Genomic DNA, 19391 nt, shown 5'->3' on the forward strand with positions numbered 1-19391 from the left:
GTAGGCCTCCTCCCTCTCAACTGGGGACTTCTAAGTGTTGACCCAACAGCGATCTTATTATCGTTAATTCTCATAATTCTACAGGGAGATCGGCATTTCTGAATTCCATATCTTCGCAGTATGAGGTGCTACAATCTCAGGCTGTCAGTAGTGTTAGTAAGTGTGGCTTGCTCCCGGGTAAGTTCTAAATGGCCTTTGCCTTTGTAAGAAGCAGCGTTTAATGCTGCAGAATTGAGGCTCTCTAGACCACTAAATGAAGTCACTGCGACTGCGATAGCGTTTCCTAAGAGAGTCAATTTACTTGCGAGGTGTTGAATGCTTTACCAAGAGAAGATGAAAAGAAAGCAACGTTGAACAGCCACCTACTACGGGACAGAACAGCAAAAGTAACGTGAGCGATCTATGGAACCTCTGCAGAATGTAGTCTATCCTTATAGAAGAAACGATTTCTGTAATGCGAGGCAAATAAGTAGGGATTACCTCCAACTCCTAGAAATCTGTGATGGGTCCGGCCATAAGTTCGGGAGATCAAGTCCAATCGGAGAATCTGGTTACTTAGTGTGGGCGGAGCGTATTAATCAGGGCGCCTAGGGCCGTTCAGATGGATCTGCGCATTTACTCCTGCTTGGAAGAGACTAGTAAGGAATCGAGTCAAGACGTCCCTATCCAATTACAGTTTTGGGCGAAAGTCTGGCTTTATTGCTGGTTTCAAGACTATCGATAAGAGCGTGCTCTCGATATAATCCATGATAATAAACATACCGGGCTGGTGTGGATATTCAGAAGTCAAACCCAGGCTTTAGAGACGAGGGACCGGAATCGTGGTATCTTAACTCAAATTGAGCATCTGACCTTCTTTGCAACTCCGGGGCCAAGGCGACGAGAAGCTACAAATATTGCCAGTTCCAGCTTGGCATTGAAAACTTTGCCTAACCAGCCTTGGCATTTCTCCTCGCTATTCGTCTCGTCTATTTCATCGAAAAAGGTCTTAAGTGGGGATATGATATGCATGGTGATGGGCAGTTAACTGCAGCCAAGATTGTGTAGGAATCGTACACGTAATTAACTAGCTAGCAAGCATAGGTATACATAGTGGACTAGAGGATGAGGCAAGACCGAATACATACAGGCAAGAAAAGAAGGAGGAAGGGAGTTACACGGATTACCCTTGAAGATACGTGCCTGGCCTATGACTGATACCCTTGACATCCCACTCTTCTTGTCCGCGCGGTGTTGCCTGAGTTCCTTGGCTATAGGTAAGCTCCTTCACATCCGCTTTCCTATGCAGGCGAGTCTATTGCCTCTTCAGGGTTATGCCTCACCTTCCAAAGTTAGCCAGGTAAATGCAGTTGTTTCTATGTTTATGCCTAACCAAGAACTGTGCCGTAACAAAGCATTATACAAGGCTGACTGACTTAAGATCTCCACATATGTCTAGCCCTAATATTACCCACTGACTCAAGGTCTCCTCTATTCCGGGTCTACTAGTGACACATCCAGCGAGAACGTTTCCTCGCATTGCTTACCTATAGAGGCAACGCCAAAGAATATAATCTAATATCAGGTCTGATTTAGCCGGGCGGCAAACTCAAAGTAGGGGACACTCTTTAGTTATTATTTGCGCGGTTCCCTGTTCACCTTACGCAGCCCCGCTACAACACTCAGTATAAGTAGACGTCCCGTCGCTGCAAAACTTCAGTTAACCATTGAAGCATCTTATTCCTCAGTTAAACAAACAGCATGAAGATCACCACTTTTGCAGCTACCCTCCTCAGTCTCGGCATTGCAGCTGATACAGCCGCTGCTGCGTGCTGTAACGTCAAAGTTTGTGATGGCTTTAACCGCAAGGGCAATTGCATGGGTGGCTGCTACCCTTACGGCAAGACCGTCAAAATCAACAGAAGCGGACTTAAATCATCAATCGGTTCTGGACAGACTGCCAGTGATTGTTTCTGCACCTTTGGCAAAAACAGGTATGTCCTCAACGTAGTTGATAGCCTTCTCACGTCATGCTAACACATCAAATAGTCAATCATGTATGCTAGTTAATTCAAAGGGCCAAAACGCCCCTAACAATTGCCTTACTGGCATTAATAATTTGTACTGTCAGAGAAAGAAATGAGGGGGATCTAATACCTCAGATGTATCTAGGTATCCAGGGAGAAAGAGAAGGTGGGACACAGAAAACAATACATACTCTATCGTTCCTTTGCCCTTAAATTATAAAAAGACCTGTTGCATTGTGTTAATATATAACTGTTAGTCGTAGGGGTATATAAGAACGACCTAATAGAGAAGTAGCGGCATAATCTATATTCAAGTAAAATATTTATTATCACTGTCTTTAATCACTTAACCTCTAATCTAAAAGCATCATACTGAACATACAGCGTATCAGGTAATAAAGCCGTTTCGATGCTAGAAGCATTAAAAGGCAAGCTCAGCACAAACTCATTTTTGCCCTGTTTCAGCTTCGATGCAGAAAACTCAAACTTGTGTTCAATATTCTGACACGCAACAGCGCTGCGGACAGCACAAGAGCCACTTCGCCAGTAGGGAATCACCCATGTATCTTCATATCCACCATTAACATTTACCGTCCACGGGAGGTTACTATTAAATCGATCCTTGACGGGTGTCCACTTCGCATTGCCGTTGCCTGTTCTCGATCCAGCAATCTGAACCGTGAATGTGGCTGTTTTCGCGTTCTTAATCTGGTTCTTGCTCAGGTCAAATGTGATGGTCCAGTTGTTGACGTTATCGTAGTAATTCTCGGAGCGAAGATGATTTCCCTTGGCAGCGAAAAACGACCAGTGTACATAATTCAGATCTTTTGCTTCGTCATCTTTGCCAATGTGAAAGTTTACTCCCTTGGGGAAATCCTTCTCGAAATCGTACTTGCCCCAGTAGATTCGGTACTGCTCTGGTTCGAGAGGCTTGGAAGTATCAGGTGCGTAGCCGTGAAGATATTCCCCGGATGACTTGTCTGGTGTACCGACACGCCAAAGCTCTTTTCCAGCGCTCTCCTCGCGCCATGTAAAAGTGCCCTTGTTATGGGACTTGGATACCAGGACGTCATCTTTGATGAACCAACCGAAAATCCCATCCGCATAGATGGTGACTCTGTAAGTGCCCTCGACGACCTGTGGGATGCTGTATTGTCCAGACTTGTCAATTTCAGCCCAGTACTGAAGCGACTTTGTGTTGAAAACATTGAGTTGAAAGTCCTGCTTGTTTTCGGACAACACAATGATCGGTCTTTTAGCGTTCTTTGGAAGATTGACTTTGCCGCTGTACTTAGTCCTCTTCGCTGAAGGAGCAAAGTTGGGAACGTGATGGGCGATGCTGTCGTAGAATTTGGCATTCCATTCTGGATCCGCATATTGGGCAGCATCTGCTCGCAGCTCTGCTAGGGTTGTATCCTTGCTGCCTTTGTTGAAGTAATAGAACTGAGGACCCCATGTACGATCGAAACCATTGGTGATATTGGGCATTGGGGCGCCGTGGTGACCTGATACCATGTAGTTGTACACAATACCATCAACAACAAGGTCTGAGTGTAGAGGACCACCGTAGTATGTCTCGCGGGTATTGTGAACTAACCACGCGCCGAACGTACTTCCATCATTACTGGTAGACCCGTCGCTGAACTCTCCATGAACATCATGGTTGCGCCAACTTTCTGAAAGACTGTACTTGGTCCAATAGTCCGAGTACTGCTTCACGTACGGGTCGTTGGTTTTGTCGCCGACATACCATGTCGCATCCTGTACTGTAAGGGCACCCGCGGCATCAGGAAGAGGTCCATAGTTGCCGTCGCTTGTTGAGAAATGTGTCCACAATTTGGTATTTGGCCTGAACAGGGTGCGAAGTTCACCCAAGTCTCGAAGAAATGGTGCCGATGCATTAAAGTAGGTGAGACGAGTAAACGCATGCAGGCCCGTCTCCTCACCGCGAAGAAAGAAGTACTGAGATAGTGTCTGATTGGTGGGTTTGAAGGTATCGCTCATGACAATTCCTCCATACTTTGTCCCACTGGAATCAGTTCCTTTGACAAGACGAAGTTGCGCGGTACTTCCTGGTGTCCAGAACCCAGATGGAGTACAAGAGCAGTCGAGATATGGTCCCTTGCCTGTATTGCCACTGAGGGGACCGAGTAGGTCCTGTCCGTCAAGTGTTGCATCGATGATATGGCCACTGGACTTGGCCAGAACAACGGCGAAGCGGTCGTTGGCAAGGGAGATGTGGGTGGTATTCTCCGAGGTGACCAAGTCAGCCAAGGCATGACCAACAAGGCCAGCGACTAAGGCCAACTTTGTGAGGCTGGACCCAAACATAGTGATCGAAAGTATTCCCTGATCAAGGAAATCTGCTTGTTTCTCTACCAGATGCGCTCAATCTGACTTTTAAAGAATCCTAGAAACACTCGGCTGTTACTATACCGAAGCTTTCGCTTGGAAATATTCCGCATGTCAATTTGCACCACTCTTTGGGATGCGATCATTTAGCCGGCCAAGTCAAACCACGGCACTGCGCACTGAGCGCGGGGAAGACAAGGGTCTTCGTGATCCAATTCTGGGAGGTGCAAATCTTCTAGGAACTGATCAGCGGTAAAACATTTTATTGGTGCACTTTCAGACACAATTGTCCAAAAGCTGCATTTATGTGTCCCCGGGGCATTGAAGCAACTAGCCTATGGGCGAAATGGGCGAAATGAGTAGTCATTGTATTCTATTCAGATAATAATTCTTAGAATATTCATTTTTGTATCCTAAGAGTGGAAAGTCTAATATTACTGCCCTAATAGGCAAACCTTTAAGTTCTTCGCCTTCTCGGGCGACATAGATACAAAACGCGGTGACAGAATCGCTGAGGAACGATATCTATCTGTCTAATTATCGTCTTGTGGATATTTGAGTCCATTTGCAGATCGAATCTCATCCATCAGCTCCATCATCCTCAATGTCTCATCAAGAGGAATAATCTCATTCTCAGTCCGACCCTTGGCGATGTCTTCCGCCACAGCGTCAGCCTCCCAGTAAAAGCCCAGTGTACCCTTATGTCTCTCCACGTTAAAGGTGCGAGTCTCTCTGTTATCAGGCTCAGGGGGACCCGGTCGAGGTCCGATGGTAACGTGGAATCCACCAGGGACGCTGACTGCGGGACCGAAAAGAGTGATGCTACCATTCGAACCCTCAATGCGACCAAACTCATCTGGTCCCCGATATCGGAAGCTTGATGTGCATACTCCAGTCTTGACACCTGTAGTTGAGGGGTACTCGAGGACGACGACGTTTGCCTCATCGATACCGTTGGCGATATCAAGGGAAGAAAGGACTTTGGGTTTGGGGTGCTCTTTGCCCACTTTCCAGTCACCCAAGATGATGGAAGCGAATGTCAGGGTATAAAAGCCAATGTCGAGCAGAGCACCAGCACCAAGAGCGGGATCCTTGAGACGGTGCTCTTTAGGCAGTGTTGATAGATCGAAGTAGTTTCCGAAATCGACAGAAAGGCGTTGAATCTCTCCAATGGATTTTTTGACCATGATTTCATCATGTAAAGCCTTGAAAAATGGAGTGAACCTCACCCAAGCCGCTGATGATGGTTAGTGAAGGACTGTGATATAAACGAGGTAACCTACCCTCCATGACAAAAACGCCCTTCTGTTTGGCAGCATCCATAATCTCCCGCGTTTCTTTGGCATTGATAGTAAACGGCTTCTCACACAGAACATGCTTTCCGGCAGCGATAGCATCGAGACAGTTCTTCTTGTGCAGACTGTGAGGTGTGCCGACATACACGACGTCGACATTGGGATCGTCATACACGTCTTGGTACTCATCGTAAACCTGAGGCTGATGTTTCGTGGGTGCTTTCGTCCACAGCTTCTCAACAAAAGCGTAACCTTTCTGTAGTGAAGAGGACCCGAGAGCTGTGATTGTGTGCTTGGCCCGAGCGTCGGGACGAGTTGTGAGGAGGTCGGTTAGGAACATGGTTGAGATCCATCCTGTGCCTAGAACGCCCCATCGGACGTGAGGAAGAGAGTCTTCTGGGGTAGCCATTTTGAAAGTGAAATGTTGCGTGATTGAAATGTTTGTGGGAGGAACAAGAGGTAGTCTGCTATAGACCAAGCTTGAGTTGCGTGACTTTCGATGCTGACCCTTGGACCTTTGTCTGCAAGAGCGGGGCAATAACGTTGACAAGGTGGTACACTAGTACCACCTCGGGGTGTCAGAAAAGGTGGTCGCTAGAAGCAGATCAACTTGTTCCATTTCTTCCCAGCTACTATGCCTAGTTCTTTGAATATCTGATCCTTCACAGATGTCATCCCCCAACGTTGAAGCGCAACATTGCTTGTTACTGGAATATTCATCCAGTATCTTGAGAGTCTCAGTCCGTGTTGTGAGCTTGCCTTGACATCAAACATTCGGTTCGGGCGAATGGTTTAGTGGTATAATACTCCCTTAGCATGGGAGTGGTCCAGGGTTCGATTCCCTGTTCGTCCAACATAGGTGGTTTAATTCCACCATTATCCTCTCTTTTTGCCTCGCTTCCAATCTTTGCTGCTGCTTTACTTTCCACTATAATAACTCAGATAAATGAGGATAATGTGTGCCTGGTTTTAGAACTAGCCTCCTGCCTTCAAGACCAAGCAACCGTAGCACCCTTCTCATGAGATTCCCTCGCCAGCTCAATGACTCTCAAAACATCCCGACACTGAGTAGGCTTGACAACTAATTCTGCCTTGCCATTGATCGCATCCGCGACGTTCTCATAAAGCCCCATCCATCTGCTTGGAAGAGTTGGGTATCTGCCCGTATATTTCTTGGTTTCCGGATTCCACTTCTGCACTTTGCCGTCGAATTCTTCATAGGTAGTCAAAGTTCCTTGCATGCTCTCATATTCAATACCAAAACCTTTATCGAGTGGTTTGAGACCTGCGGCGATGTTGTCTTCTGTTATGCAGGTGCTACGTTGCTGGAACTGCGAGATATCAGCTAGTGCATCATTACTTGTACTCGTGTATAATTTACCTTGATGAAAGAACCTTTCGTTCCTCGAACGAGCTGTTTAAGCTGCTGCGCCATAGGCGTAACCACAGCTGTCTTGACAGTGACAAGAAGATCTTTCTGTGCGCCATCGTACTGAAGGATAATCGTGAAAGAGTCCTCAACTTCACTTTCACCGTCTCGTTGAACGCGGAAGAATCCAGTGACAGATTTTGGTTGTCCAAAAAGAACAAGAGCCTGGTCTAGACTATGTGTTCCTATCATACTGTTAGCTGGTAAGCTAGATGGACGTCAAAGTGGTGGCTTACCAAGACCATAAGACATGCCAGATCCTGGAGTAAACTTGGTCCCCATTTTAGACATCCAAGATGGCGACTCAAAGTCATAGTGCAACTCGGCTTCTTTGATATCGCCAAATGCGCCATTTTTGATGAGGTGGCTGAGTGTTTTGAAGTCGGCATCCTGTCTGGATTAGTATTGTGGACAACATCACTTCCACCACCGCACTTACCCATCTTCGATTCTGGAAACAAGTGAGGATAAGTCCCTTCTCTTCCGATATCTTGATCACTTTGTCCGCTTCCTCAGAAGTCACAGTGAACGGCTTATCAACGATCACTAGTCCAATGTCAGTTTACGCTGACGGATACGATTTACCTCACGTACCATGTTTTCCCGCGAGGAGCGCTTGTTCAGCGAATTTTCCGTGCGTATCATGATGAGTCACCACAACAACAAACTGGATCTCCGAGTCGGCAAAGAACTTATCAGCCTCGCGATAGTGCTTGACACGAGGAAAGTCGACGGTGCAATGCGACCCTTTGGCGGCGGATGAAGGGTCTGACGGGGCCTCAGCTCTTTGAAGAATGGCAACGATTTCAAAGTCTGGGATTGCAGTGATGAATGGTAGATGGAAGCTTTTGGCTGAGTTGCCGTAACCAACTAGGCCAACTTTGATGGGTGCCATGGTTGTTTATATCCTGCTATAAATGATGCAGGAACGGTAATGTTTGTTCAGTCGATACCTGTATCAATCAAGTCGCGAGTAATTGTTGTAGTAAAGTTGTCATGAATGGTAGAATGACAAATCAAGAGCTACCCATGTTACTGCGTCTGCATTCATCCGGAAACAACGTCATTGAGGACTGTCCCCCGCACCAATTTATCCACTCTTATCTCTTCACTCACTGGGGTTCCTTATTGGAACACATCTACTCCTCTCCTATGATCGGACAATACCGAGTCCGGCTATCGCGTGGACGTAGACGTGGGCACTGGCTGGACCTCCACTTCAAGCTAACATAACCGTTACACGGTCACAGTTGCCTCGTGTCATTATTTCAATTAACTTTCGAAGGGGATACCCTTTGCATTAGCCTTGTTGAAGCAACTCATATTTTTATTCAGCTAGCGGACTTTTCGCGATTTGACCAAGCAGATCACAAAGTGTTGAAAGATCATCCAATTCCTCCAAAGAAAGCACTATCTCTTCAATCTTGTCCAGTACTTTATTCTCAACAATACCTTTGGTTAGATCTCTCCATTTACCCACTATGTCTTCATTAGATAGGGGCGGGTCGACGCCATACGCATTCTGCACCGCGTGATGCAGGGCGGTCCCGTCTTGGAACTCAATTCGTACTTCTTGACAGCCGATCGAGTCGCCGTCAGTAATATACAATTTACACTCAGTCATGTGAACAAGTCTCCAGACACGTTCATCATTAAGCATGTTGGAAGTAAATTGTGCCATCAAGACTTGTCGATGAACAATCTGCAATGCGGTAGTGAATGAGTTGCTCATCTGGGCACCAGTTGCTGTGAGAGGTTTTTTAGCTTTCCAGCCTCCGTGATGAAACGCAGCTTCGCCTAGAAGGATTTCGATCTTGGTTATCTCGTCGAACTTGTTCATCCTTTCAGGATTCTGTTCTTGTAGACGGCGGATGCAATCAATGCTAGGATGTGTACCAGCCATGGCAGCATATGGCTTGATTCGAATACCATTCGTCTGCCACTTTGTTCCGAGCTCGCTGGTCAACTCATCCAATCGATATTGAGGCTCTCTTCCGTTTCCAGAACTGAACTGTTTTAAGAATCCCCCGTATTCGCGCTCGAAAACCTTCTTGATGCCCACGTAGCCGTCTCGTGCTAGGACGGCAGCCATAAGACCGTTCCGCGCCGCGATCCCGTGGTGCATACGCTTAACGTCGCTTTCGAACTGTGCAGACATGAGTCCGCAAGCTTGGGTACACGCTATCCCGAAGGCATCTTCGATCTTGTCTGCGCTGAAACCGTAAAGCTTGCTGACACTGGAGGCGGCAGCAGCAGGGCCAAAGACTGCTCCAGAATGCCAGCCTGACGAGAGAACGTGTGTGCCCCAGAGAGCACGTCCTACACGTGGCCCTATCTCATAGCCCGCAATAGTCGCGAGCAAAAAGTCTTTGCCGGAAGTTGTCGAGTGAGAGTTCTGTGCAGCTGCAATCAGAGCTGGCAAAATAATGCTGTTGGAGTGAAGGGGAGCTTCGCTGTGCCAGTCATCCAGCTCAAAGCCCTGAATAAAGGTTCCGTTGAGAAGTGCGGCGCTGAGAGCAGTAGCCTTTCGTCCTCCCCATCCGACCAGTGACGCGTCTCCCTGCGTTGGCTCCAGTTTGAAGATCGCGTGTGCTGCTGTCTCGGACCAAGGCAGGTGAGATCCGACAAAAGCGCATGCAATTCCGTCGAGAATGAGGTATTTTGCTCGAGTGCGCACTTGCTCCGGTATATCGTCCAGCTTCAGCTGTGATACCCATCGCGAAAGCTGCACGGTCGGACTGGGTTTTGACTCACTCATACTGGGGTTATAGGTTGTTGGAAAAGAATTTGTCAAAACACTGTTTCGAGTTATTAGACTGTCTTATATATTATAGTTACTTATCTGTTATGACGCACAATGATATGAGTCCTGGGCATTTCTATTCAAGCTGTCTAATCCGCCTGAAGATGTCGGAGTGGTCCTAGTACAAACTTTAAATACCCAGGTTTCGATCGGAACTCCGAACATTTACCAACACATGTCATAGCACTCACGGTAGTTAATGCCGATGCAACCGTGCGACATTATTGTCCTACCGTGGTTTCAGCCACAAGGAGGTCCGAGACCACCATTCTGAGTGAGGTTGGGTTTCCAAGCATATGGTACGTAATTGTGCTACTATGATGGTGGGATCCGAATCTGATCTGATACAGATATGACTCTATGCTGGAGATAAGCTGTCTTGTAGTGATTTTTTAATATGTGATGCAAGGTTCATCGTCGTATCCTACATTCTTTGGTAACATAGCTGTGCGTACAAGTGAAAGTGTAGACTTTAGACTTTGGCTCCAAAAACCGCATCTAGCATTACTGATATTGGTGTCGGAGTTCCGCATTAAACATGCACTCATTAGTGCCAACTCTACTAAGTCCGAGTAATTGGTCAATGCGGTCTTTTTGATTGTATATGTAAAATGCAGGCTTGGTTGGATGCAACCTTTCAGCGCAGACTACACTTCACTCATCAGAGTTATTCATTCAATAGACACGTCAATACCCTGAACAACGCAACAACGTATCGTCATGACTGAAGAAAAGGCCCAGCAAAGCACCCTTGAGAATGTGTCATACGCAAGAAGCCCTATTAATGGTGAGATAATGACTCTCCCTACAGCAGCCGAGGAAAAGGCCGTACTGCGCAAGCTGGACTGGCATATACTGCCCCTTCTGTTCCTTGTCTACACCTTTTCCAACTTGGACCGCAGCAACCTGGGCAATGCTCGTCTTGCAGGACTCCCACAATCTGTAAATCTTGAGGGTAAACGCTACGACTGGCTTGGGACAGCATTTTATATCTCATGTAAGCAAAAGTCACTACACTGACATGAATAACAATGACTGATAAGACAAAAACAACAGATATTTGTTCGCAGTGGACGGCAGTTGGGTTCAAACGTTTTCCTCCACATATTTGGGTCTTCTGCGCTGCCATCGGATTTTCGACCATATCGGCTTGTCAAGCCGCTGTCACCAACTACCCTAGCCTGGTTGCCCTTAGGGTGCTGCTCGGTTGCTTCGAAGGTATGTTTTCAGGCGTGCCTTTATACCTTTCCTTCTTCTACCCGAAAGAAAAGGTGGGCTTTCGCCAGGGTATATTCCTCTCTGGCTCTGCCCTCGCGAATGCTTATGGAGGCGTTCTGGGCTATGCTATTCTGGGGATCCGGGGTCCAGTTGCGCCCTGGCGATGCTTATTCCTTATTGAAGGGCTGCCAGTTTGGATCGTTGCCGTTCTGGTCTGGCTGTATCTTCCGGACGATCTTATCAGCGCCAGGTTTCTCACCGACAGAGAAAAAGAAGTGGCTTGGCAGTGTATTGCGCGTGGACAGACTGTCGACTCACAAGGTGTTGGAGGGGTCAGCTGGGTAGAATGGCGTTCAGCATTCTTTGACTGGCGTAGTAAGTGGTTCCATTATTATCTTACAACTTCAGGTTGATGGCTTACTTGTCGTATTAGGCTATGTGCCTGGACTCATGTACTTTTGTTGTAACGTATGCTTCGGCTCGCTGCCGCTCTTCGTTCCGACTATCATTTCCGAGATGGGCCATTTTGATCACCAAGCAAGCAATGGCCTTTCTGCTCCCCCATACGGTCTCTGCTTTGTTATGATCCTACTGTGCGCTTTTGCTAGTGACCGTGCCAAAGTAAGGGGTCCGTTTGTGGCTGCCGCGGCCACGGTATCGACAATAGGATACTGCCTTCTTGGTGTTTCCTCGGCGGTTACTACTCGATACATTGGAGTCTTTCTCAGTGTTCAAATATTTGTCAGTATCAGCATTCTTCTTCCATGGGTCTCTAGCGTGCACCGTACTGAGAGTAAGCGCGCTGGTGGATGGGCAATCTTTGCTACGCTGGGCCAGTTTGGGCCCTTGGTAGGAACCAACATCTTTCCGAAAGATCAGGGTCCTTACTATCACAAGGGCGCATGGATATCGTGTGGGTTTACATCAGTGGTTATCCTACTCAGTTTGTCGTACTCAATGTTGCTTTGGTTGGAGAATAGACGGATGGACAAAGCAATGATTGCGGAAGCAGTTCCGGAAATGGAAGAAGACAATCATCCCAGGGGGTTCCGATATGTCGTCTAGGCTGGCTACGATCAGAATACTTCCTTTTTATCCTCATTGTAATGAAAGCTGGGAATTTATGCGAGCGAGCATACAGAAATTGGACATGTAGCATAAGGCATCACAAAGTTTGCGCCTGTTAAACCTAGACTCTTTGAAGTAAAGACGAGTTGTAGATCTGGAAAGTTTAAACCCCGCTCGGTCAGACGAAGATCTCTTAGTGTCGGACTTCCGTATATAACGCCCGTTGACCCTCAAGTCATCACTCAGTCTGTCGGACAATACGGCAAACCCAAAAAAAGAAACTATGCATATGACAAGTCGAATGAAATCTTGTGCTCGTTGCCGGCAACAAAAGGTCTGGGATTTTTCTACACCCAGAACCGATTAAAAGTGACTGATCCATAGCTCACAGTTGAGATGCGACCTGTATCAGCACCCAGGACAATCATGCTCACGTTGCAAACGCCAGCGGGTAGTATGTAGCAGTATGGTGGAAACAAATTCAACAAGACGAGGGCAATCCACTTTGCAGGCTGCTATACAAACTTCGCCAGCTCGGTCGGACCGGACGGCTGTAAGAGCTTCCAGCAGTACAGCACTACCTCCAGTCGAACAAGACTCCTCGTATCCTTTTGCAAACTCACACCTGTCTTCAGCACTTTCCGAGATTTTGAGTCGACAAGATATCGCTATGCAAGAGTTAAATGACTGCGTTGCTCAGTAGGCTGTATTCTCGCGTCGTTATTAGATTATGAGCTGATATCGCAAGGTTCTTTAACCATTATAGCAAGCTCCTGCCTGCAATATTCAATGATAACGACCAAAATCCAGAGCCTTACTTTAAGGAGTCTCCCCTCCTCTTCTGGACAATAATCGCCACAGGTGCCAGGCACTTGGAGCACGCCAACAAGGTTTACCGATTAGCTGCGCAAGAGATCAGAGGCGGAATATTCCAGCCTTTGTTGCATATTAGAGACCCGATCCCGATTATAAAAGCTTCTCTGATCCTTTGTCTCTGGCCCCTTCCAGTAGATACCATGTGGAAAGACCCCTCTCACGTGTACGCAGGCACAGCCCATTCTCTCGCTATCCAGAACGGGCTCTTCGTTCAGGGTCACGAACAAGACTTTGCACGAACACACACTTGGTTGTCTAAAGATATGAGAGACTCTAGGGTCCACATTTGGCTCAATTGTTGTTTAGTATTCCAAGCGTAAGTTTCTCTTATCTATATATTTCGTCATTTAATCGCTCAACAAAAGCAGTACTAGCTTATGCGATGGGCTGCCTCATTCCGCCATCACCGACTACAAACTAGCTAGGCTTGAGGAAATAGTTGAAGCCCCGTTCCATTATCACATCAAGTGTCATGAGATTCTCATTGATGCCATCAGAGCGTTTAGTAACGTCATCAACGAGGAAGACCCGGGTGGCAAGTCCTTACTACCGCTGATCAGAATCTTCAGTGAACAAGTGGAAGTCCTCCCCGTTCCTCCCCGCAACGACTTATGTATGTGCGAGCTGACCCAAAGGACAATTTCTCGTTGGACGGAATCTGACTGACTTGCTAGGCTACCTGACCTTATGTTGCACCCGCCTCGCGTTATCATCCTATTACTTCTTCGTACAAAGCCATGACTTGAAAAAGCCTGGCCTGATCTTGAACCTGTCAATAGCCACAGAAGTCCTCGATGTCGTGTCCCGCTTAGATGCCACGCAGGACTTCGCCTTCTACGCGTCAAATAGCTATACCCGCATGGCCTTGCTGGCGGCGTTTTGCATCCTAAGAATTGTCCGAAGCCCGCTCAGAGAGCAGATTGATTTGCGGGATGCTGAACAGTCAATATTCAAGGCCATATCCTTCGTCAAGAGGCGGTCCATACAGATCGGCGATCTTGATGAGAGATACGGGACGATACTGTCGCAGTTATGGTCAAATAGCAGCAACTCGTTGAACATGGCTGCTCATAATGATGGACTGGATCTCAAGATCCGTAGTCGATTAGTACGTGATAACCCCCATGGGCTACATCTAACTGACTGCCATAGTTTATGAGTGTGGTATTTGACTCTCTTTGGTGGTGGCGAGTTGAATACAACGGGCAAGGCAGTCCCTACGATATGGACAAAACTGCGCCAGACGCTGTGCAGGCTGACATGGAAGGTGGCAGTACGTATTGGAACTCTATGACTGCCCCTGTAAATGACAGCTTTGGGTCAATCAACTTTCCTGAATTTTATATGGATTGGAACTTTCCTATGAATATCGACTATATCGGGTAGACAAAATATGTATGTTCCTAGCTATAGACACGATATTCCATCCAGGCTTGAATACAGTGGTAGGCATCAGTCCACGCCACCTTGGAAATTGGAAGCTCCGGCCTCCTCATCGATCTTAAGCGATACGTCAAGCCCGCATACTCGGAACAGGGCCTGTGGCGTGAGCTCCGTGTTGGCAGAACCAGTTTCCTTCAGCTTTTGCAACCCAGTCTTGATTGACGTGTAAGCCGGAGCCAGCGTGGCCAGTGGCACAATCATGATACTGAACCCCAAATGTTTTGCTTCTTTAGCTGACAATGTAGGCGTGACGCTATTCTCAACCATGTTCAGAAGTACGGGCCACGGTGCAAGATCTGTGATGATCTGTCGCGCCTCGTCAACTGAGCGAAGACCTTCAGGAAAAGCGACATCAGCTCCAGCATCGCGCGCAGCACGGAGTCGTTTCAACGCTTCCTCATATCCATGCTTCTGGATAGCGTCTGTTCGAGCGATGATGACGATATCGCTTCCGATCCTTTTGCGTGCTTGCACGGCAGCTCGGATACGGGCTAGATACTCAGTCAAGTCCACTAGGCGCTTGCCAGCGAGGTGGCCACAACGTTTTGTCTGCACTTGATCCTCGATGTGTAGCGCGGCAACACCTGAGCGCGAGTATTGCTCAACCGTGCGTGCCACCATAATTGGTCCGCCGTAACCAGTGTCTGCGTCAGCAATGACGGGCGTGGATAGTGATAAGTTGGCAATCATTTCTGCGCTCCGCCGCATGTCGTTTAGTGTTGCGATGCCCAGGTCAGCGGATCCGTGAACGGATGCTGTTACTCCTGCTCCCGTCTACACAATGTCAGACGTAAACTCTGAGACAAATGAATACAGCAGACTTACCATGTACAGGACATTAAATCCAACCTCGAGGGCGATGCGCGCAGAGAAACCGTCGTACACACCGGGAGCAAGCATGAAATCCCTCTCTTTAATCCTCTGACGTAATAACCTCCCTGCGGTGATGGTGTGGCAGATATCATCCATTTCCGAGCACATAATTGAGTTGTATTAGGTGAGGTTTGAGTCTAATTGGAAAGGTTTATGCTGTACTTTAAGTTAGTCAATTTTGAAACAGTCAAGAATGGTCTACACGCGTAGTTCGGAGTTCCGAACGATAATAAAGTTATGTGATGTAATGGTGCTTACTCGGAATTCCGGATGAGATGGGAACCAGAACACCGACGAGACTGTAAGCCAACATCACCAAATCGATGATCTGGTCGGGTTTAACCCTGTATCTTGACGCCGGCTGCTGCTGCTGCATCGTTCCTTGTGTAATGTGCTATTGAGTCGTCCTCTGGTGGGAAGAAGTTATACTTACCTTCGTTACTACAAACGAACTAGCTGCAACACTTACTGCATTATAGACTGGCCTTTGCGCATACCATGGTTTAGGTGACGGAATTTGGAATGAGGTTCCGTTCTGCCTGTCAGGTAAACTTGCCATAAACTTGAATAATACTCCTTGTTACATATTTTGTGTTGACTTTGATGTGTCGGCTGGATATAACAGTTGCAAGTAGATAAGATCTATTGACGCTCTAGAAAACAATATGACAGATTTTTTTGTATGTGATCATGTTGCCCATATCACTATAGCCATTAGTGAGCATCTTGGATGGTTAACAAAATGACGCGGAGACCATTTTATCTCCTGGACAACTTCGCTCCTTGTTGAGACTAAGTACGCTACCTATCCATAAGCACAACGACTTCATGTATTTTCTAGACAAGCCACATAAGAATTACCCCGACGTTTACTACTTTGGAGAGTTTCTCTCCCAAGGAAAGATAAGCGTCAAGAAGCGTTCATTCACGGTGGCATGCAACACGTTTGTCGATATTGACTTGTTCGCTATGCTGTGTCAATTTACCAAGATTAATCCTTTATTCTTGGTCTTACTCGGCTATTTTCAAAGATCTCAGTAACAGTAATCTACAGAGTACTTGGGCACATAATTCCTTATTGCAATTAGCTGAAACAATTTCAGCAGAGTCCAGAACGTGCATAGACCAGGCTCGACAATAGACTATTGCCACTAGACTCGATAGTTCTTAATAGTCTATTCTACGCTCATTTAAAGATTAATTGACGGTATTGTACTTAAATATAATAAAAGTCTCTGCTACTTTGTCTGTAGGTTTTCAGTTTCTACTCACATTGACATTTGCCATTCATTTTCAAAATGGTCGCTTCGAAGCTGATCCTTGCGGCCATTGCATTTGGTCCAGTGGCTGCAGGACCATGTCGCCCATCGCCCACCAAAGTGCTGTCGTCCACTACCGACTTCTCTTCCTCGTCAATGATCTCCCTTTCTGACTCATCCCTTTCTTCCAGAACAACACATGATGCATCGACCAGCAAGGAATTGGGCCCCGAGACTACGACCAACATTGCGGCCGACACTTCGTTGATAAGCATCACCGTCACTTTTGAATCTACTACCACAATCCCGACAGATTCTCAGGGTACTGTGGCTGATGCAACCTCCGATATCAAGACGGAGACTACAGCTGAGGGAACAAGTACTATGGAAACGACTCCAACCAACGATATAGCGAGCACAACCCTCGAGAGCACGACTGAAGGAAGTGGAAGTGCCAGCACTGCAACTGTAACTACTGGCACCGCAACAACTGAACCAACCACCACCATTGCTGAAAGCACAGTCGAGTCAGAGAGCAGTTCTGTCCAAGCCACGTCTACAACGGAGGCTACTACCGGAACGACTGAAGCAATCACTACAACGACTGAGGTCACTACCACAACTGCTGAGACTACTATAACAGAAGCTATCACTACAACGACTGAGGTCACTACCACAACTGCTGAGACTACTACAACCGAAGCTACCACTACCACAACTTCTATAGAGCCAGTATCCACGACATTCAACCTTCTTGTTCAAGGAGGTGCCATGGCTAACGGAGTTGCCCTTTACTCCAATGGTCAAGATGCCCTGGTCTTAAATTCACAAGCTGCTGCTGCATGGTTTACCTCATACTCGACGGCCCCTCTGAGCTATGACCCCATTACACGACACCTCCTTCTCGGAGACAAGCGTCTATGTCTCATGTACGACAGTATTACCATTGCTTCTTTCGCGATCTGCCAGGGTCCGCCAGTAGGCCAAAAATTTGAACTCACCTGCGACGATCCATCTGATGGTAGCTTGAGATGCAATATTCCTGCCAAGCAATACATTAGCAAAGACAACATCTTTGTTGATACTGGCGATACTTGGAGTCATTTTTACTTGCTTGAGGTAAACCGTCAATTTAGTCCTGGGGTTTTCCGTATCATCATTGCCAAGGATAACCTATCGAATAATGATATCAAATACGCAGCCTTTGAGCGTATTACTGTGGGTACAATGAAAGTATAAATACGGCGTACTATCGCAAACAAGTTTTTTTCTTCTCTATGTATATATTGTATCATTAGATCAAGATCGTCACAAGGTCACTCAGTTTGATAATGAAATCTGTTTCAAGCTACGGGAAGCGATGTAGTTACCGCCACGAGTCATATTTCTTGTAAATGACACTATGCGTACGGCTTTGGTGAATCTTTACATCTCATCACATGCAAGTAGAATAAAATGAGGTTCAGAGTCAACGAATTTCAATTCTAACTATATTGGTCCAGTATCCTCCTAATACTGATCTGAAGAGTTCTAAACTCAACATTTGCTGTGTGAAGTTGAAGAAAGTCTTGATAATCAGAGGTCATCGTCGCCGGTCTTCTTGCAGCAAGTCCAGCAAGGGTAGTCGCCATCATCCTGTGAATTTATCAGTAAGGTTTTACCTGTTTGTTCAGCGTGCCAACATACGAATTTCTTAGCGTTCTGAAGTACAAGTTAGCAACGGATATAAAATGAGGCGTTATGATGTCACTCACCCATCCCTCGGGGCACTTTGGCTCCTCAGGCCAACAGACTTTTAGGCAAACCTCATAGTTCTCAATGTTGATGGTTCCCTTGGGCTTGGGGTTGACAATGGAAGATGATCCATCAGAGATCTGAATGCGAAGACTAGACATGAAATGTGTTAGTGGTGGAATGGATAGTGTTGGGTAGCTTACGTGATCTCCTCGCCGTTGGATTGCTTCGAGGTCCAAGGCATGGCGACGATGCCCTGAGCAAGGATAATGGTGGAGAGAATGGAGAGCTGCATCTTGGATAGTTGGGTGGTAGTTTGTTGTTGTGTAAAAGTGATAGTGATGAGAGTGATGGGATGTGATAGATTGTGGAAAGATTCCCAGGTTTTATAGATTTCTTTCACATATTATACTTTGAACTACCGTTCATTGGTGGGCTACACCACAGAGTACTATCCATTACACAAGGTCTCAAGTCTTCGAGTTACATGACGCCGTTGTACTTGTCATTGGCCTAGCAGATGGAATGTCCCTCCCTTCCTTTGACGATCAATCATGCAAGGTAGATCTACACGCTAAGCTAGTGAGGACGGCACGGCCGGGAAGCGGCTCGTCGGGCACGATACCAACCTCCTTGGCTGTGAGAGCGCCACACAAAGGTATCACAGCCAAGGAGAGAGTGAGACACGTATATCAGCGATTGTCCACTGAAACTTTGAGCATCCTATTAGAAGCGTCATCAGTGGCACGTTGATTGCATCACCATCGATATCGAAGGGATGGCTAGGAGTAGATCTGTGTCAGACATAGCTCAGCTATTAGCCACTTCGGAAGTTTAGTTCTCAGGCGGATGCCGATCTGAGACACGGGCTGAAGTTGTGTCCAACACAGCTTTCCCAGCCTTGAAAAGCCATTGGGCCAGCAAATCACGGCAATCGCCAATTGATACCACCGCGTCATACATAGTTTGTGTGTGACTTTTCCTTGCATAGGTGTTCATGTTCAAAGACAAAAAAGGCCAATGAGGCCGGCCGAT

The 19391-nt window shown here is 46.9% G+C and overlaps 10 protein-coding genes and 1 non-coding gene across 11 annotated transcripts; 5 read left to right on the forward strand and 6 right to left on the reverse strand.

Moving 5' to 3' along the window:
- Positions 1–1740: 1740 nt before the first annotated feature.
- Positions 1741–2122, forward strand: FGSG_13849 (uncharacterized protein; the record flags this gene model as incomplete). The annotated part of the gene is made up of 2 exons (XM_011326905.1): positions 1741–1973; positions 2029–2122. The coding sequence occupies 2 exons, from the start codon at positions 1741–1743 to the stop codon at positions 2120–2122; spliced, it is 327 nt and encodes a 108-aa protein (XP_011325207.1).
- A 226-nt stretch (positions 2123–2348) lies between these two features.
- Positions 2349–4337, reverse strand: FGSG_11143 (uncharacterized protein; the record flags this gene model as incomplete). The annotated part of the gene is made up of 1 exon (XM_011326906.1): positions 2349–4337. One exon carries the CDS (start codon positions 4335–4337, stop codon positions 2349–2351), a length of 1989 nt encoding a protein of 662 aa, XP_011325208.1.
- A 554-nt stretch (positions 4338–4891) lies between these two features.
- Positions 4892–6062, reverse strand: FGSG_11142 (uncharacterized protein; the record flags this gene model as incomplete). Its single annotated transcript, XM_011326907.1, has 2 exons — positions 4892–5595; positions 5642–6062. 2 exons carry the CDS (start codon positions 6060–6062, stop codon positions 4892–4894), a joined length of 1125 nt encoding a protein of 374 aa, XP_011325209.1.
- Positions 6063–6434: 372 nt separating this feature from the next.
- FGSG_20767 lies at positions 6435–6506 on the forward strand. Its single transcript has one exon. It is a non-coding gene; the product is annotated as a tRNA-Ala (tRNA).
- Positions 6507–6642: 136 nt separating this feature from the next.
- On the reverse strand, positions 6643–7977 carry FGSG_11141 (uncharacterized protein; the record flags this gene model as incomplete). Its single annotated transcript, XM_011326908.1, has 5 exons — positions 6643–6984; positions 7035–7267; positions 7319–7472; positions 7522–7628; positions 7677–7977. 5 exons carry the CDS (start codon positions 7975–7977, stop codon positions 6643–6645), a joined length of 1137 nt encoding a protein of 378 aa, XP_011325210.1.
- A 432-nt stretch (positions 7978–8409) lies between these two features.
- On the reverse strand, positions 8410–10107 carry FGSG_11140 (uncharacterized protein; the record flags this gene model as incomplete). The annotated part of the gene is made up of 3 exons (XM_011326909.1): positions 8410–9880; positions 9939–9951; positions 10077–10107. The coding sequence occupies 3 exons, from the start codon at positions 10105–10107 to the stop codon at positions 8410–8412; spliced, it is 1515 nt and encodes a 504-aa protein (XP_011325211.1).
- A 498-nt stretch (positions 10108–10605) lies between these two features.
- Positions 10606–12168, forward strand: FGSG_11139 (uncharacterized protein; the record flags this gene model as incomplete). The annotated part of the gene is made up of 3 exons (XM_011326910.1): positions 10606–10882; positions 10942–11478; positions 11537–12168. The coding sequence occupies 3 exons, from the start codon at positions 10606–10608 to the stop codon at positions 12166–12168; spliced, it is 1446 nt and encodes a 481-aa protein (XP_011325212.1).
- Positions 12169–12597: 429 nt separating this feature from the next.
- On the forward strand, positions 12598–14433 carry FGSG_11138 (uncharacterized protein; the record flags this gene model as incomplete). The annotated part of the gene is made up of 6 exons (XM_011326911.1): positions 12598–12625; positions 12705–12870; positions 12938–13363; positions 13422–13660; positions 13827–14155; positions 14200–14433. The coding sequence occupies 6 exons, from the start codon at positions 12598–12600 to the stop codon at positions 14431–14433; spliced, it is 1422 nt and encodes a 473-aa protein (XP_011325213.1).
- A 66-nt stretch (positions 14434–14499) lies between these two features.
- FGSG_11137 (uncharacterized protein) lies at positions 14500–15459 on the reverse strand (the record flags this gene model as incomplete). The annotated part of the gene is made up of 2 exons (XM_011326912.1): positions 14500–15264; positions 15316–15459. 2 exons carry the CDS (start codon positions 15457–15459, stop codon positions 14500–14502), a joined length of 909 nt encoding a protein of 302 aa, XP_011325214.1.
- Positions 15460–16661: 1202 nt separating this feature from the next.
- Positions 16662–18016, forward strand: FGSG_11136 (uncharacterized protein; the record flags this gene model as incomplete). Its single annotated transcript, XM_011326913.1, has 2 exons — positions 16662–17840; positions 17921–18016. The coding sequence occupies 2 exons, from the start codon at positions 16662–16664 to the stop codon at positions 18014–18016; spliced, it is 1275 nt and encodes a 424-aa protein (XP_011325215.1).
- Positions 18017–18083: 67 nt separating this feature from the next.
- FGSG_11135 (uncharacterized protein) lies at positions 18084–18693 on the reverse strand. Its single transcript, XM_011326914.1, has 4 exons — positions 18560–18693; positions 18377–18509; positions 18309–18323; positions 18084–18257 (listed from the first exon to the last, which is right to left on the reverse strand). Exons 1-4 carry the CDS (start codon positions 18649–18651, stop codon positions 18198–18200), a joined length of 300 nt encoding a protein of 99 aa, XP_011325216.1. The 5' UTR covers positions 18652–18693; the 3' UTR covers positions 18084–18197.
- Between the last annotated feature and the right edge of the window lie 698 nt (positions 18694–19391).

This window comes from Fusarium graminearum, chromosome 3, assembly GCF_000240135.3.
Source record: "Fusarium graminearum PH-1 chromosome 3, whole genome shotgun sequence".
NCBI lineage: Eukaryota > Fungi > Ascomycota > Sordariomycetes > Hypocreales > Nectriaceae > Fusarium > Fusarium graminearum.